An 18,506-nucleotide genomic window follows, 5' to 3' on the forward strand; every position below is an offset into this window, starting at 1 on the left:
ACAAGCAAAATCAATGGGGAAGCCAGATTCACTTAACAACTGTGCTATTAGGAGGGAGGGGCCGAAGCCATGACGAGACGACGTGCGATCTCAAAGGTCTGAGATTGCAGTCAACACTTTTATTACTGGGGGGTCCCAACGGACCTAAATCATCCCGAAGAGATGGTGAATAGGAAGATTACGTCTTGCTGATCTCGGGGATATCGCAAAATCTCCGAAAGAAGCAAGAAAAAGTCTTCGAGCCGGTAATAAAAATTCCAGTCTTTTGTCAAGATTGACAAAGTCAGGGCGGCCTCAGAACGGAACGATGTGGTAAGAGAAAGTGTTTCCAGCTGGTGAGAAACTTTTATTGTTTTTTTTAAAAAACGGACTGCATATAAAACAACTGTGCTATTAGTTTAACAACTTCAATGATTCACTTAACAGCTGTGTCAAGAAAGGATACAAATGGGACAAAATTCACTTGATAAGTGGCCCAACTTAACAACAGAAATTTTGGGCTCAGATATGGTTATAAGCCGAGGACTACCTGTATTCATACAGAAGGTCCCCCTATTTTACATATGCTACCTCAAATGAGTATTACTAGTTTAACAAATAAGGGAACAAATAATCAGGAAATGATTCTTGAATCACCATTTTATTTTCTTGATATTTTAGCTTGTAAACAATTTTGAATGCAATCCTGAACCAGTGGTTAAAATTATGATAATATAAGAACATCAAACTCATTCATCATATACAACAAGCCCACTTCCTCCCGCCCAGCTTTTAAAATGAGAGAATTTGTTGTTAAGCTCCTAACGATTTACTGTCTTTTGTCTTTCTTGCCCAAAATGCTCAGTGGGCTTCCCTTGTTGAGGATGGACTAACCAGTCCAGTCCATCACCTTAATTGCTACATCACACTGGCTTTTTCATTTGACAAGGTGTTTAGGTGTTTCATGGTTACGGCTCATATGTGGCTTCCTTTCAAGTGGAGGGAGGGAAAGCACACTGAATATAATCTCAGTGTAATTCCTATCTGGACTATATTCAGGTTGCCAAGAGGGATTCGGTTAAATATATAAAAAATAAGACCACACAGATTAGATTCACTCATCATGTTAAGGAATAATTTGTGTAAATGCAATTTTCTGAATAGGCCACGATTGTCTGTGTATCTACTACACAGAAAAGCAAAACATAAATATCAGGCTAAATACAGTAGTCAGTATGTTTAGCACTACAGAATTCCAGAGTCCCTTTTGCCATGAAAATGGAAATCTAATATGAAAATATTGCGGAAAAAATAATTTGGCTACAGTAACGGCAGCCAAGGACATAATAACTGTAGGAGTCCACTACAGTTAACATTTGCATTCTGTCAACATGAAGGTCTTGTTGAAGTCTCAAAGAGTTGCATTGTTTCCCTTTCCAGCGTCTTTCATTGTGATAAGTTTGTTGTGCTACCTACTCAGTGCTCTTGGTTAGCATAAACAACTTCCTATGCCAGCAGAATATTGCATATTTATAGAGGTGGCATCTTACTACAAATGGTAGGATCATGATTTTTTTTTAAACAATTAAATTGATGAATAAGTATTATATATACGGAAACACTGTAAAATTTATATAATGAAGAACATAAGACGTAACCAGTGGCGGGATTCAAATAATTTACCAACCAGTTCTCTGCCCTAATGACCAGCTGGGTAGGCGGGGCTCAGCGGTCATGTGATGTGGGCGTGGCCAACTCAAGGTCACTCAGGTCAATGGACGCTTCACCTTAGCTGTTACAATGTAATAAGGGTTAACCGGAGAGGCAGTTTCTGTAAGCAGGGCAATAAAGATTAGGCTAGAAACAACACCAGAATGTTTCCTTCCTGCCTTCCTTACAGGATTAGCCCTGTGAAGTAGGAAAAAACAAAAGATTTCTTCCAACAACCGTTTCTCCAAACTGCTTAGAAAGTTACCAACCGGTTCTCCCGAATAGGTGCGAACTGGCTGAATCCCACCACTGGGCGTAAGTGAAATAAAGATGTAACATGCAGCTATTAATTGGAGCCTTCTCTCCACTTGTGTTATTTTGCTTCATTCTGTCAGATCTGTCAGTCCTTGACGAATGTGTTTGTTTGTGTGTGTGTATATGTGTTGTCAACATAAATCAATTAACCAAAAGCCACTTTATTAATGATTGTAATCCACCATGCTGTTCCTGTACAGTTTGATGTAGAGAAGTATTTTTAACTTCTCAGTGTAGGGCTGAGAATGATTGATAGACCCAATTCAATTAGCTGGAATTTATGCCAGACCAGAACTTGAATCTCCCCACCTCTATTCCAGCACTTTATCCATCACAGCACATGTGCGCACATGCACATCTATCTATCTGCATGTGTATGGCACAAAGACACAAAGGTGGCACAAGGTAACAGAATATTTCAGTGAACTTTTGCTTGGTTTTATGTGAATCTTGAATACTTCAATGCAGACAAAAGATATGCTTGTAAAGCTGAACAATACTGGAATTTATACTGTGGCTGATCTCTTATTCTATGTTGCATGAAAACAAATCCTAACAAATAAGTCAGATTTACTGTAGGAACACTTCCAGGGAGAAAAAAACCCCAATTTATCTTAAATCTGTACTCTGGCCTCCATATTTTACTCTCACAATATTTTCATAATAAGATTTGTAAGAAGATTGTAATTGCTGCTTTTTATTATCAGTTGGTTTTCCCGATGAAAAACTGAATGAATAAACGGCTTGTGAAGAGAACAGTGTTCTTCCTAGATAGGGAGGCAAATATGAATGCCAATGGTCCACAAAGAATATGGGATATTAAGCTCTGTTCCCCTTGAAAAGAGAACAAAGCAAGGGATACAAGAAGGCCTATTGATATGAAGTCTTTGAAGATACTAAGCCAGTAACTTTCCTTCTCCGCATGATAGGAAATTAAACACAGCAGAGGGAATGAAATGGAACTTTCAAAGCAAGAGCCAGAGGAGGAAAGTCTTTGAATATTAAAAGGAACATTCCCATTAATCAGAAACAAGGCCTGTGATGCATTTCCATAACAACTATAATATAAAACTCTATCAAAAACTGCAGCAACGTTTACTGCCATATAATAGTTGAATATCATCTAAATATATATATTTTTAAATGTAATGTAATTTTTCATTATCTATTACTCTTGCAAAGCAAAGCAATTATAACAAACTGTTGTCAGGTTGGAGCCCATTGACTATGCTGTGTTATTAAGCATCAGTATAGTACAGCTTCTATATCTGCAAAATCACTATGTCTGCAAATGTTTGGAAGACTATTAGACAGAAGCAAAGAATGCAGTAAACTGCGACTCCTTTTTGCCTTCAATCGTTGTTCAAATATTTGCAGTCCAAATATTGGTAGTCCTTTTATCGTATCATCCAAACAGTCTATAGCTTCAAGTGGGCATGCTGTATCCGAGATGCGACGCACATTAAATATAAGCAACTGGTTGTTAACTAGTTGTTTCAAGATAACATAATTAACTGCAGATCAGCATCTTGTGCAAATCCAGAATAACGATCAAGGCCAACATATTGGAACTGCAAAAATCTGGAACACTACTAGAGGGCGGTAAAGAGATACAAAACATGGTAACTCTCTCCTGCCATTTAATAGTAGTCTTCATATTTGCAATCCTGATAGCTGTAATAAGGAAAACGGAATAGGGTGATTTTGCCATAATCCCTTTCTCAATAAAGTGAGTCTTTCAAAGACAAACTCTGCAAGTTATATTTTTGGTAAATTCCTAAACTGTATATGTTTATGTGACAGGCCTGTGCAGTGTTTCAATTCTGATCCAGAAAGGCACCTAAACATAGCTTATTGCACTTCTTAAAGCAACCATGCTCCTTCTTGGGATTAAATCCTGGGGAAAGACAAACAGTTGCAAGAAAAAGTATGCGAACCCCTTGGGATTACGTGGAGTTTTGCATGAATTGGTCATAAAATGTGCTCTGAACTTCATCTAAGTCACAACAATAGAAAAACACAGTCTGCTGAAAATAATACTACACAAACATTAGATGATGCCATGGTTTAATTGCACATAACATGTAAACATTCACAGTGCAGGGAGGAAAAAGTATGTGAACCGTTGGACTTAATAACAGGTTGACCCTCCTTTGGCAGCAATAACCTCAACCAAACGTTTCCTGTAGTTGCAGATCAGATCTGCACAACGATCTGGAGTAATTTTGGAGTAATACTTTTTTCTTGCAACTGTAGCTATTTTAAAGATTTGTAGACAAGTGCTACATTTCTGCCCTCATGTGCTCTGAATCATCTTTGGGTAATCAAATTGAAATTACTGCCCAACTCTAATACATGGCTTTAAGCATTTGAAGCACAAGTATAATTTGTGAGAACTAGAAAGTCTAACTTGTACTTTAATAGGAAACTGTCAGTATAGTGATAGGCATTATAAGTCATTGGGGCAGAAAAGGAATTCCATGGTCAGTGCTTTCATTAAAAATAATAATAATAATATAAAGTTGCAAACTGCCTGAAACAGTGCTACATCTTATCAAAAGTCGAGTTCCCTTCCTAATTTTTCAACTTTTTTAAACAAAAGTTTCTAGGAACTTATCAAAATTCCCATTGAAATGCAGGTTGAGAAATTATTATTGCGAAAGAATTAGAAAACAAAACCTTGGATTTCATACAGACTCCTCGTGCATAACTTGGGAAATAACTTGGGAAATATGAGAGAGAAAAGTGGCTAATAATTGAGCAATTATAGAAACACGAACTTTTAGATATACTTAATGTTTTTCCGGAGCAGAATAGCTGATTTCTGATTTCTCAGAACTGTTTTAACACTTACTCTGTAATTCTTGTTCTGAATTCTGCTTAAGTGGCAGACATTAAGAACAGTTTAGGTCCGAGCCAGAATACACAACCGGAGGTAAAGATATTTTTTATCACATACTCAGAGAGTCAGTTACTTCCTCCCGCTAGAGAGAAAAAGAAACTGAAATGATACTGGGGTAAAAGCATGATCTAAATTTATTTTCCACTGCCTTTGATTAAAACATATATCCCCCATCCTCAAAAGCTGGAATCTTCAAGTAAATGAGGGATTTTGCTTTAAAAACTGCTATAGGTAATATATCTACCCAGGAACTGCATTAGGCTTATATTTTTTGTGCTGTGCCAGGTCAAGTTTGATTACTTAATGCAGTTATTTCTCAGTATAAGCTAGTGTGCCTAATTTCAATCTGTATTCATACACTTGGAGCAGGAAGATTATTTAGATTTGTAAAAATCTGAAATCTTTCGATTCCCACTTCAAACTTTTTTATGATTGGTAGAAAACCAGCATCATCTCATGGGTTTTATTTTCTTTTGATTTTTTCCAAGACCCCCTCGGAATATAGGTGATGGTGGCAGGCAACTACAAAGCCACTACTGCAAAGCAGGAGGCAGTTCAGGTGTGAAAATCCCTAGAATTTCTGCAAGACGTTCCGTAGCTTTCCATCCTAGTAAACCCAGCTATTTGCTACATTTCTGCACGTGGATTGCCCTTTGATCCAAATTTGAAATTATAATGCAACAGGGGACCCTCCGGCAAATGAGGCTATCAGGCATTCTGTAATTCTTCCACGTAGAAACATACTAAAAAGTGATATGTTAAGCAGTGACAGCAATATTTTTTTTTCAGAACATTTAAAATCTAACCACATGTGTGACACAATGACTTCTAAATGTCCTAGCAAAGAGGCCGTGTAAAGCTTTTATTATATAGACTGAGCAACCTTCAAATCCTGTCCCCCCTCTAACCACATGTGGAAAAACAAACAAGAGCCCTTTATTAAACATAGTTTTAAAATATTTGTAATCTTTTGTTAAAAAATATTAATGAACCCTACTTATCTGAGCAAGTGTTTCTACATGTTTTATAGGTGTTACCTTTTTAAGATTACAAAATAATTGGCTAAAATATTTTCATTGTTAGGGAAAAGTGAAATAGAAGGCAGTTAAAGAAAATATAACAGAAGCAAGGAAAAAAACCCCAAAGAATTCATCAAGTATAAAATAATTTTTTAAAGACAGGCAAAACGTTTAAAACTCCTAAGCTAACATTGATGTCTGGATACACTTTGCATTTTTGTCTGTCCTGTTTAAATGCCATAAAAGTCACAGTACCTGGGCAATGGAAGTCTTGTAAAAAAAAATAGTTGCATATTTTAATTAAGTTTGTTTGTTTACTAGCTCCTACTGTATTCCAACCTTTATATCTAAATCAAAATTCATATGAAAATACCCTTGGAAACATTTAACACCAGCTTCCTTTCTTAGGAAATTGAGTGGCATTTGAAAAATACTTAACCAAAATAACCTTTACTATCAGGAAAGTAATTAAAAACGTGTGTGTGTGTGTGGGTGGGTGTACACACACACACACACACATTACATGCAAGACATTTGTAGAAGAAGTTCCATGAAAAACAGAACAGAAGGACACTATATGTGCCATTTTCTTATTTCTGTTGTTAAAAATGCAAATAGATTAAAATATTAATAAATGCCCATTTTTATAACAGTACTCCTGACCAATTGGTTTGGCTTATAAAATAGAACTTCATTAAAAAAAATATATGGAACTGGTTTATTTGTCTGTATCAGTGGTAGTCAACCTGGTCCCTACCGCCCACTTGTGGGCGTTCCAGCTTTCATGGTGGGCGGTAGGGGGTTTTGTCCGATACTGAAGCACTTTCCTTTTTTAAAATTTAAATTGACTTCCCTACTTTATAAATCACCATTTACTGTGGAACTGGTGGGCGGTTAGAAAATTTTACTACTAACAGAGATACAAAAGTGGGCGGTAGGTATAAAAAGGTTGACTTCCCCTGTTCTATATCTACCACCTTGATACCCATGTCTGCAGCTGGACATCTCTTTATGAATTAATAATAGGAAAAAAAAAAGTTTTACCCACCTGGGATCTTTCTGAATGCTATCAATAGAAGGTGACCTAGCCAAGGTTCCCTCAGGTGGGATGGCTGGTCCAGATTTGCTGTATGGTGATTCAACAGAAGGACAATACTGCAGCTGTCGGTAGGGATCTGCATAATTGGAGGCAGGGCCCGCAGCATAGCTGGCCCTCTGGAAGGTCGCTGATGCGTTCTGGGTGGCGTGTTGACTGCCTGTGCGCTGTAAGGGTACGGAGTCGACACCAGGGGAAGATGGGGCTACGACAGGAAAGTAGGGACAAAGCAAAAAATTGAGGACCTGTTCACAGAAATGGTTAACCAGGTCTAGGCAGAGGAAAAAAAATACACACATATAAACAGGGGTTTGAAAAGAATGAGAAAAAAAGAACATTACAATCCCTGGAAACATAATGAGATACAAGTCATTTCCATATGAAAAAAAACACTAGCATAAAAAATGAGAACAAAACATTCTGAGACTGATCTTCCCTTTGTATTCAATTTGGAATTTTTTTTTTAAAAAAACACATTAAAGAATGTTGCCTATGAAATATGGGCCCTGCTTTAGAGATGCTACAAAATAAAATACTTTATACAATTAATATCCAATCATCCCCAGTCTGCATAATAATATTACCCAAGAGTTATAATGACAGAGGATATGAATTTCATTTGTAAACTTCAATTAAAAAACAAAACCCCTTTGTACATTCAATAACCATAATTAGAATTATACCTGCATTGAAGAAGAAATGAAGTATGACCCATTTTGGATAATAGCATCAATGTTAAGTAATTTTAAAAGTTATTCAAATAATGCCAGTTTGTTTTTTCATGATACTGATTTCTAAATAAAGATTTTCTGGGTAAATAGTCGGTTATTAGGACTGGAAACCAATTCACAGAGCTACTTGGTGGGTTTTTCAATGAAATACTTTGTCATTATAAATTAACTAAATTAATTAAATAATTAAATAAATTAATTATAAATCAACATGGATCGATCTGCCAATTCAGATGCCACTACTGATTTTCCTTAAAATATATTTTTATATATGAAATCAGAAGCATTTTATCGTAAGTATAAATTAATCTGTTATAAAATAGTGGAAAACGAATGAAAGAAAAGCATTTCAGTTATTAGCTGATTTTTGTTGGTATAATTAAATATAATATTCATTTTCTATAGTTCTCTTTAGACTTATTCGTTTTAGAGAAAAGCATTAACTAGGTCACAAACTTGGAAATTAAATATGTTAAATGCTACAAATGGTATTTTCAGTTTATATGTGCACACCTACGCTGAAATTTTCTCTACTGTCTATATTATTTATGTATTATCCTGTAGCATTGTTCTCTTTGAAGGCCAATTTATGCCCAAATAAAATGAAGGGATTAAAAGAGAACAGCATTTCTCTTAGTTCTCAAAAATGTTTGACTAAATTGTGTAGATGTTTCCCAGTTTCGCTCTTCTTACTATACTATCAATTTCTGATGCAAATAAAAACTCTGATAAAGTGTCCAGATCTGGGAATTCAAATTTAGGATAGGTAAGGAAAATAATGAAATAAATTCTATATTACAGTTTTAATTATTTAGCAGGTTTCAGATCCAGCCAAACTTCTATGTTTATCTTTAATGGACATTCATTCCAAGTTATGTGTCCAAGGTAAACATTAACCATTTTTTTTCTTGCAAAATTACCATCAGAATACTTGATGATGCTGACATACATAAAAATTTAGTAAGAAAATTCAATTACATTAAGGAGAAATATTTGATTACTAGAAATAAATTAGGACCAATGACCAAAAAATATATATGCAAAATCACTTTTCCGTTTATGTTCACAGAATTTGGGAATATAATTCATCATTGTTTAATTCAGAGGTGGGTTCCTACCAGTTCGCACCTATTTGGTAGAACCGGTTCGTCAAATCTACCGAACTGGTTAGAAGAGGTTCCACCAGTGGACCCGGAAAGCGGGCCACACCTACAGAAGAGGTTCCAAAAAATTTTGAAACCCCCCCCCCACACACATAGATAGACAGACTCACACAGAGAAAGAGAAAGAAAGGAAGAAATAAATAAATAAAAACAGAAAAAAGAAAGAAAAAGTGAGAGAGATATGAAAGAAAAAAAGGAAAAAGAGACAGAGAGACAAAAGGAAGGAGAGAGAGAGAGAGAGAGAACACACATGGCCGGCAAGCCACTCCCACCAGGTCACATGGCTGGCAAGCCACTCCCACAAAGGAGGCCACACCCACAGAGTAGGTTCGAAAAATTTTTGAAACCCACCACTGGTTTAATTATTGTCATACTAAACTTTTACAACGTGAAAATAAACACTTATAAGGTATTCTAGCATTAGCTTTACTTGTCCTTCTGACCACATGAATTACACATTCATTATACAGTAATAATAGACTGATGTGGGTTTTCGACCAAGTGCTGTAATGCTATAATCTAGAATAAGCTTATTTCTGGATCTTAAATGTTCCATTATAACTTCCAAAAATTTCATAGACAAATTAACAAAAACAAACACTTCCACTGTGTGTTTCATTTTAAAAGAAAGGCAAATGCAATCTGAGTTTGGAAGTCAGCATTACTTTTTGTGTATGCGTGCGTGCGTGTATGTAGTTTTCATTGATATATATGGAGCAGCAAGTTGGTCTATAAAATGCAATTGTTAATTATGGTCATGGTAATGATGATGCAATATTCAAAATTATTTTCGTTAGTAGACATTTAAAAAATAATGGGATGATCAAGTTATATTAGACCACATGCATGAAAACAGATGTATCAGCCTTAATATATATCAAGATAAAATTTGGGTATTTGTTGCTTCACAAACATTTTAACAACATATTACTTATCTAGGTTGGAAGAGTAACAAAGAAATATTACTCATATATAAGCTGCAAATATATGGTAATGCTATTCGGTTCCACCACAAAACCGCGTTCGACTAAACCGCACTCAACGAAACCCCGTAGCTGACGTCATCAACAGTGCGACAACAGTGCGGAGACAGAAGCACGCTGTAAACGCTAAACCTAAAATTAACCCCTAAACCTAACCCTAACCCCCCTAAACCTAATCCTAAACCTAACCCTTAAACTAACCCTAAACCTAACCCTTAACCTAACCCTAAACCTAACCCTAAACCTAACCCTAAACCTAACCCTAAAGCTAACCCTTCCTTAAGTTGAATCGACTTGCTTTCAAAGCACTATTTAAAGCGCCCTTCTTTCTCCGCGCTCGCTGTTGTTGCCCTGTTGATGACGTCAGCGACGCGGTTTAATCGGGCGCGGCTTAGTCGAGCGCGGTTTTGTCGTGCCACGACGCTATTCTACATGCATATCAAAAACATTAGTTCATAAATTAATCAAATACACAGAAGGGGGAAATCTTATAAATACTAAAATATTCTCTGCCCAAAAACATGTAAAAATACTTGAAGAGGTTCCAGGAAGAATGAAAAAGAGGCAAAAATATGCCTCAAGTAAGACTTAACTAAACATTGAAGAGTTTATAGCAGACTTGCCCTATGTGATGTAACTGATTTTTCAGAACCGACAGAGAAAGAGTTGCTAGCTACTGTTATAGCACAAATATATTTGTTTAAAATAAAAACTGGCTTTCCTTTTCACTATAGAATCACCCTACGTGTCATAGTGACTAACACTATTTTAAAGGGGAAAAAAAACTTATAAAAGATCAGGTAACATACATTTTAAAAGTCCTACAATTTTAAAAAGAAGAAAAAAACATTTAAGGATTGGTTATTCCCAAAACATGCTTAAATACTGGATTCTAAAAACCAATAATAAGACACACTGATCTAAACTGACTTCATATTGTGCACATGAAAGGAAGAGGGGGGGAAATGAGGGAGGGGGAATCCTTTAAATAAGAATTCTGAATTAGAAAGGCTCCAGGGATGGTTTCATGATGGAAGAAAAGGAAGGTATAAATGAACAAAACAAAATACACACATACCACACACTGAGTCTAGAATAGGATTAAAATTACAGCTGTCAGCTAACACAAAGTACAATTAAAAATAACTTCTTAATGATGAAATACTTTTGGGGGGCACAGTTTCCTTTGGTGGTTATATTCTTTGATTCCATTCACCACTGAGTTCTTTAGAAGCGAAGAGTCTATCTAGAAAATTATAAATTACTAATGGAGCAGCATATGTTGCAAAGTGAGTAGGGACAAGAGTGTGCTTGTAACTTCACTACCAATGGAACTATTATTTATATTTCTGTGTCACTATGTAGAATCAATGTATTTGCTTTTACACACACTATAACACCACCATTATTATTATTAAGTTTCCTTTGAATTAAACTCAATTTCAACTTTTTAAATTTTAATCCCATTTTTTCATATTCAACGTAAGATAGTAGAAATACTAATACTCTTTCCTCCTCCTTTTTTCCCCGTAACAACAACCCTCTGAGGTGAGCTGGACTGAGAGAGTGGCCCCAAGTCAACCAGCTGGCTTTCACCTCTATGGCAGGACTAGAATTTATATCCGGGTTGTATATAATATTCTTATAGCAATAGCAGTTAGACTTATATACTGCTTCATAGGGCTTTCTCTAAGCGGTTTACAGAGTCAGCATATCGCCCCCACAGTCTGGGTCCTCATTTCACCCATCTCGGAAGGATGGAAGGCTGAGTCAACCTTGAGCCAGTGAGATTAGAACCGCTGAACTGCAGATAACAGTCAGCTGAAGTGGCCTGCAGTACTGCACCCTAACCACTGCGCCACCTCGGCTCTTAATATTCGGTAATACTCGGTATATAATATTCTTGGCAATGATATGGATATAATTTATTATAGACTTTTTCAGAATATTTTTTCAACTATCGAATCTGAGTTTCCCAATCTAACCTAAAGGATTTTCTGGTGTTCTTCATTCCAAGTCTAAGTTACGTCTAAATATACAGTTATTAATATATTGTATTTTAATGTTTTGTGAACTCTTTCAGAGAGAATTGCATAGGAAGAGGTAATAAACATGCTAAATGAATAAAATAAATAAACTACTTAAAAATAAATACTAGATTTGGGTTCTCATGATCAGATTTAGATAATGTATTTAAAGTTTCTTCCTAGTCTCATTCTTTCTTTGTTTTCTCAAATCCTTTATCCTGTCACATATATAACTTAGATTTACAGTATTTATTTTCCAAAGATGAGCATTTGCATATTTACTGGAAAATGAATGAACCCCTCTCTCCTCATATAGAGGTTTTATCTCTGCCACTGAGATCCTCTTCTACCCATCAAGACTTTCTTGAATATCAATTTCTATAGTTGGTGGAACATTCTCACATGGAGATTTTCCATAGCGGATATTCTAAACATGGACCCCAAAGGGCCGTACACTGACTGAACAGGACTTGAAGTTCTAAGCATATTCATCTGAACCAGAGGTGGGTTCCTACCAGTTCGCACCTATTCGGTAGAACCGGTTCGTCAAATCTACCGAACCGGTTAGAAGAGGTTCCACCAGTGGACCCGGAAAGCAGGCCACACCTACAGAAGAGGTTCCAAAATTTTTTGAAACCCACCACTGGTCCTTGGATATGATTATTCTACACTATCATGCTCATATTTATAAAACTCAGTTTTATAAAAACTGCCTCTGTGAAAGGTAAGGATGACTACTGCGTTTGTGGTGCAATCAGAACATTACGTGTGTTGAAGTTGTTTTAACACAAACCAAAGATGCCTTTTAAAAAACAAGTTTACATCATATTCTTATGCATGCCAGTGCTGTGTGTGAGGTAATTTAAGGTGGTTCTGACAAGTGTCATCGGCATCTTCATATCCGGTCACATGGGCGGCAAGCCACTCCCATCCGGTCACAAGGGTGGCAAGCCACTCCCTCAAAGGAGGCCACACCCACAGAGTAGGTTCGAACAATTTTTGAAACCCACCACTGATCTGAACTCAGCGGTACTTAAGACAGAATATGTCTGCATTTCCTTGTATTGAAAGCTCAGTTCAATGAATTCACATTTATCACATCCAAACTAAATGGGGAAAAAACCCGCTAAACATATGCAGTCTCCCCTATAATTATCTATGCATATTTAACCTAAGTAAGAACTACTGACTAAAGGACTATAGGCATACCTCATTTTATTGTTCTTTGCTTTATTGTGCTTTGCAGATTTTACATTTTTTTACAAATTGAAGATTTTTGACAACCCTTCATTGCAGTAGTTCATGAAGTGACTAGTACATAACTGTTGGAAATTTTATTTCATGTCAACTAATATTTAAAACCTGCAACATCATCAAAAGGTAAAGAAAAACATTAGTTTGTTTTTCCCTTTTTTCCAGGGTATTTTTTCCCCTTTATTTGCACTTAACAAAACTAATGTATTACATTATTAAACCTTTTTTTAAACTTTAAATTGTCAATATAACTTCATCCAACAGTACAGAAATTACATGGATATACAAATATTATTGAATTGCAATCACCATTAATTTATTTATTGACTTTTTCAAATGGAAGAATTCTATGTTTTTGCTCCCCAAGAAGAAATCAAGAAACACAATAAGGCAAAAGCTATCTAGGAACTGTCTGTTATAATGAAGTGTAAATATTCCAGTTTCTTTAATGAAAATTGCTATGCACAAACCTTGGATCTCAAAAGTATTTCATGCTTAATTTATTTACTGTCAAGAATATTTATGCCTCATTTGTTCCTTTTAATCGCTTATGATATTAAATATATAACACCCTTTGGCTTTGATCAACATGGTTTAGCAGATTTGCAGAGAATATATTTGTCATCAAGGATAGGTGATTTGGAATAATAAAGTCATGTATAGTCTTTTCCGGTCAGATGTGGGTGGCTGCATAAACGGCAGCTATGATGCGGGTTGTTGGGGTTTTTTTGGTGTTATTTTGTGATGAGAACTATATAGAAATATAGTATAAGCCAGAAATATGGAAGACCTATATCTGATCAATCCTTAATTACTTCTGTAGTGGAATTTTAGATTTGTATCAGTGGTGGGTTTCAAAAAAATTTGGAACCTCTTCTGTAGGTGTGGCCTGCTTTCCGGGTCCACTGGTGGAACCTCTTCTAACCGGTTCGGTAGATTTGACGAACCGGTTCTACCAAACTGGTGCAAACCAGTAGGAACCCACCTCTGATTTGTATGTATATACAAAGAATTAAAAAGAAACATTTGCGTCAAAGATTATTTTTGTTCTTTTATGATGCATCTAGTTTCATTTATATATTTATATCAAAGTGAGCAAAAGTCTGCTATACAAACATATATGCATTTCTGTTAATAAGCATCATTTCCTTGTAGCAGATCATATGCTACCCATTATGGTTTCTGCCAGTATTTGCATATCTTAAATCATCTTATTTCCCCATCTTCAACTATGACATACAAATACTTGCTTTAGTTTTTCTCCATACATATATAGCATTCAAAGCTGTTAAGACCTGGCTATTCCGGCAGGCCTGGGGCTGATGAGTTCCCAGCCCCACTCGAATTTGCTGTGACTGTTGTGTTGTTTTTAATCTGTTTTGTGTATCTTGTTTCTGTCTTGTTTGTTTTTTATATTTCCCCCTTCCCCACTTGTTTGTTAGCCGCCCTCAGTCCCTCGGGAATAGGGGGGCATACAAGTATAATAAACATCCAACTGTTCACTCCCTTTTCTCTGTCAAGCATAATTACTTTGGTGTTGGATATATTAGTTTCCAGATCCATGTTCTTTGTTACACCATACTATCTATCTAATAGTTCTCATTCTGATTCTCAGCCCAAAATATGGCCTTATCTTCACACACACCCCAAGATATTTCTAATATCAAAGCATTTCTTACACAATTATCCATAAGTTAGTTAAATAATCAAAAACCCATCACAGATATTTGTCATACTTTTAAGCAGTGAAAAAAATACATCATTCATGTGTTCTCTTTTATGCTTTACTCACATTCTACACTTTTAAAATCACATTCAGTAAATAACTTTCAGTTCCATATTCATGCAAAACATTGCACAATTCAAATCTATTCACTTTATCATATAATTTACTTAAAACAACAAATATAAACTAACTATCTCACATTCATGTATTTTTCAAAGGCCCTCACAAGCAAAATACTGTTCCAGGATACCAGTTTAATTATAATATGCTACATGAAGCATTCCCTAACAGCAAGTTCAACCTAATTCTATTCAGTATGTCACAAATGGAAATAAAGTTGTTTTACTCTAAGCTCATTTCAATAATACTAACTCAGCTAGGATACTTAATTTAGAGACTACCACTTCCTGCATCCATTAATTAGAAAGTAGATTTAAGTAGTTCTTGACTTAAAACCATTCATTTAGTAACCATTCAAAGTTAGAAGAGTGTTGAAACAAGCGACGTATGACCAATTTTCACACTTAAGACCGTTGCAGCAACCTCACGCACACAATCATAATTTGGATGCTTGAGAATCAGCATATATTTATGATAGTTGCACTGTCTTGGGATCATGTCATCGCCATTTGTAATTCTTCCTGGCTGGCTCCAGACAAGTAAAATCAATGGGGAAAACCAGATTTGCTTAATGACTGCATGATTCATAATTGCAGTAATTTGCTTAACAACTGTGGCAAAAAAAGTCAGAAAATGTGGCAAAGCTCACTTAACAAGTGCCTTGCTTAGCAACATAAATTTTGGGCTCAGTTAGGGTCGTTTGTCAAGGACTACCTGTACTTACATACACTTATCAGTTACAGAGGGTTTGCTTAATAAACATAGCAATAGCAATAGCAGTTAGACTTATATACCGCTTCATAGGGCTTTCAGCTCTCTCTAAGTGGTTTACAGAGTCAGCATATCGCCCCCCACAGTCTGGGTCCTCATTTCACCCACCTCGGAAGGATGGAAGGCTGAGTCAACCCTGAGCCGGTGAGATTAGAACCGCTGAACTGCAGATAACAGTCAGCTGAAGTGGCCTGCAGTACTGCACCCTTAACCACTGCGCCACCTTGGCTCCTCAATTATGTCAGACTTCTTGCCACAATGACAGTATTTAGACAGTGATGTCTCCTCTCCACTTTTGTGTTATATATCAGTGGAACTATCTGTTGAAGCCATATTAATAGAATTAGAATAACTGTGTTTTAAACATTTGAATACAAAGTGTCATAAGACGATAGAAAGCTATTACAACTCCATATTAGTTGTACTAGGGATGTGGTGGTTCAGTGGCTAAGATGCTGAACCTATCGATCAGAAAGGTCGGCAGTTTGGTGGTTCGAATCCCTAGCGCCGCATAACAGAGTGAGCTCCCGTTACTTGTCCCAGTTTCTGCCAACCTAGCGGTTTAAAAGCATGTAAAAATGCAAGTAGAAAAAAATAGGAACCACCTTTGGTGGGAAGGTAACAGCGTTCCGTGCGCCTTTGGTGTATGGTCATGTCGGCCACATGACCACAGAGACATCTTCGGACAGCACTAGCTCTTCGGCTTTGAAACAGAGATGAGCACCACCCCCTAGAGTCGGGAACGACTACACATATGTGTGAAGGGAACCTTTACCTTATATTACTTGTACTGCCACAAACCAAACCAAACCAAATATATAAATTAACAATAATTCCAGCATAATTAGCTTCCCTCTACTTAAATATTTGCAGAGGAAAGCAAGAAAGTAAGCAGAATAAACTAATTTATGGAATTAAGAAGTTAAATGAAAAGCTGATCCTGTTTTCTTCACAACACAGATTTGAAAATGAAATTAAGTGCAATTTGTTGGGTGGGGGGGAGGTTGGAGAAGTCTTTAAATAAAATATTATTCAATAAAATATTATTCAATAATTTTATAAATTAAATATTTTTCTTCTTCTTACCTATTTAAAATAGTAGAAAATGATAAAAGTATTTGTACAGGCAATACTTGCTTCTTGAACTATTCTGCAGTTTCTGATGTTCATGTGGCACAGTGTTTCTGAAAGTTGCCAAAGTTACCTGTGGACTTCAGGGAATTCTAGGGATCGAAATCCACATATCTTAAAGTTGCCAAGGTTAAAAAAACTCTGGTCTAGAGCCTGTTGCAAATCTTCCCTGTTCATCAGCTGGAGAAGACTTTTTTCTGCTGCTAATGCAGGTGGAAACTAGAAAAGATGGGAGAAACAGGTACTACCGAGTTTCATTTATCTTGTGTGGCCTTTCAGCTGAGACAGCTAATAGAAATTCTTTCAAGAATGACCAATGATATGTGACAAGAGAGCGGTGCCCATTTTCAAGTGGGAGAGCTGTGCTGTTTTACCAAGCGAATTATGGACACTAATCCCTTTCTACAAGATGGCTTTCCAAAGTCCATTGTTTCCCCGCTTTTTATATATTTCCTAGATTACTTAATTTATAATTCTGATAAACATCTTCAGTGTGGGGCAACTAAATAGCTTTGTAAGTGTCTGAGCTATGTGCAAAAGAAAAAAAAAAGACACTTTCAAGATCTCAATGTAAAGAAAAACAGCAGGAAGGCTTAACATAGTTAATTATAAATTAACCAAGTACTGCATTTTTTTCTGCTGTTTTATTGCAGTCTTATTGCAAGCTTTGAAAATGTAGTTTTAAAGTCTTCCAATGTTTATGCAACTTGATAGAAGGGATCTATGGCACCCTATTAGTAAATATATTAGACAACTGGCTGAAAAAGGGTATAGGTGAAAGAGTTAGATAGGTATATGTTCTGACCCCCCTCCTTGCTTGTTCACAAACGGCAGTCAGACAGAACTTCAAAGGAAATATATTTATCAGTCCTGGCTCAAGCTGGCTGCGAGCCCAAAATAAACATAGATAAAGTCTCTGGCAAAAAGGTATAATGCAAAAACAAAAAGCTCTTACAGCAAACCAGGTTTACAGAAAGCAAATCACTTATCCAAGTGCCTCTTTGAATCAGGTTTACAGAAAACAAATCACTTATCCAAGTGCCTCTTTGAATCTCCAAACAATGAACCACACACCACGAACCACGAACGAACATTGACTTCTGCAGCTGCTCATTATTCCTGCATCCCGACTGAACTCACAGCAAGCTTCTGCTGAGTCACAACAGGTATATAAAAAGTGATTGATCAGGGTGTCTCCCCCAAAAATCACTATATTCTGTTTTGCTATGCTTAGAGTTGTGAAGGCTAATGTCGAAAAAAAGAGAAATTATGAAGAAAAAAAGAGCTTTTCCATATAGCCTTTTCTGTTTCAATTTTCACACACATGAAATATTTCCTTGTTCTTTAATATTAAATAGCAGATAAACCACTAAACCACTAAATATTAAAGAAATTAATTTCAGTTTGGAAACAGAAACATTGAAACAAGAAAAGAACTAATATGTAAAAGGAAAGTGGATTCTGCATTGTAGCTTCAGTCTTTAAAAATATCTTTAGGTTTGTTACTGTATGTACTTTTCCATTTTTTTAAATTAAATTAAGAAGATAAATTAATTTATAAATAATGCTAAATGGTATG

General features: G+C 36.0%; 1 protein-coding gene across 1 annotated transcript in view; it reads right to left on the reverse strand.

The window, feature by feature from the left end:
* CTNND2 (catenin delta 2) overlaps positions 1 to 18,506 on the reverse strand; it is a 256,541-nt gene that overhangs the window by 193,370 nt on the left and 44,665 nt on the right. The window contains 1 exon segment of the mRNA XM_032219498.1: positions 6,974 to 7,226. Within this exon segment, the coding sequence (XP_032075389.1) occupies positions 6,974 to 7,226 (253 nt within the window).

Source organism: Thamnophis elegans, chromosome 6 (assembly GCF_009769535.1).
Source record: "Thamnophis elegans isolate rThaEle1 chromosome 6, rThaEle1.pri, whole genome shotgun sequence".
Classification (NCBI taxonomy): domain Eukaryota; kingdom Metazoa; phylum Chordata; class Lepidosauria; order Squamata; family Colubridae; genus Thamnophis; species Thamnophis elegans.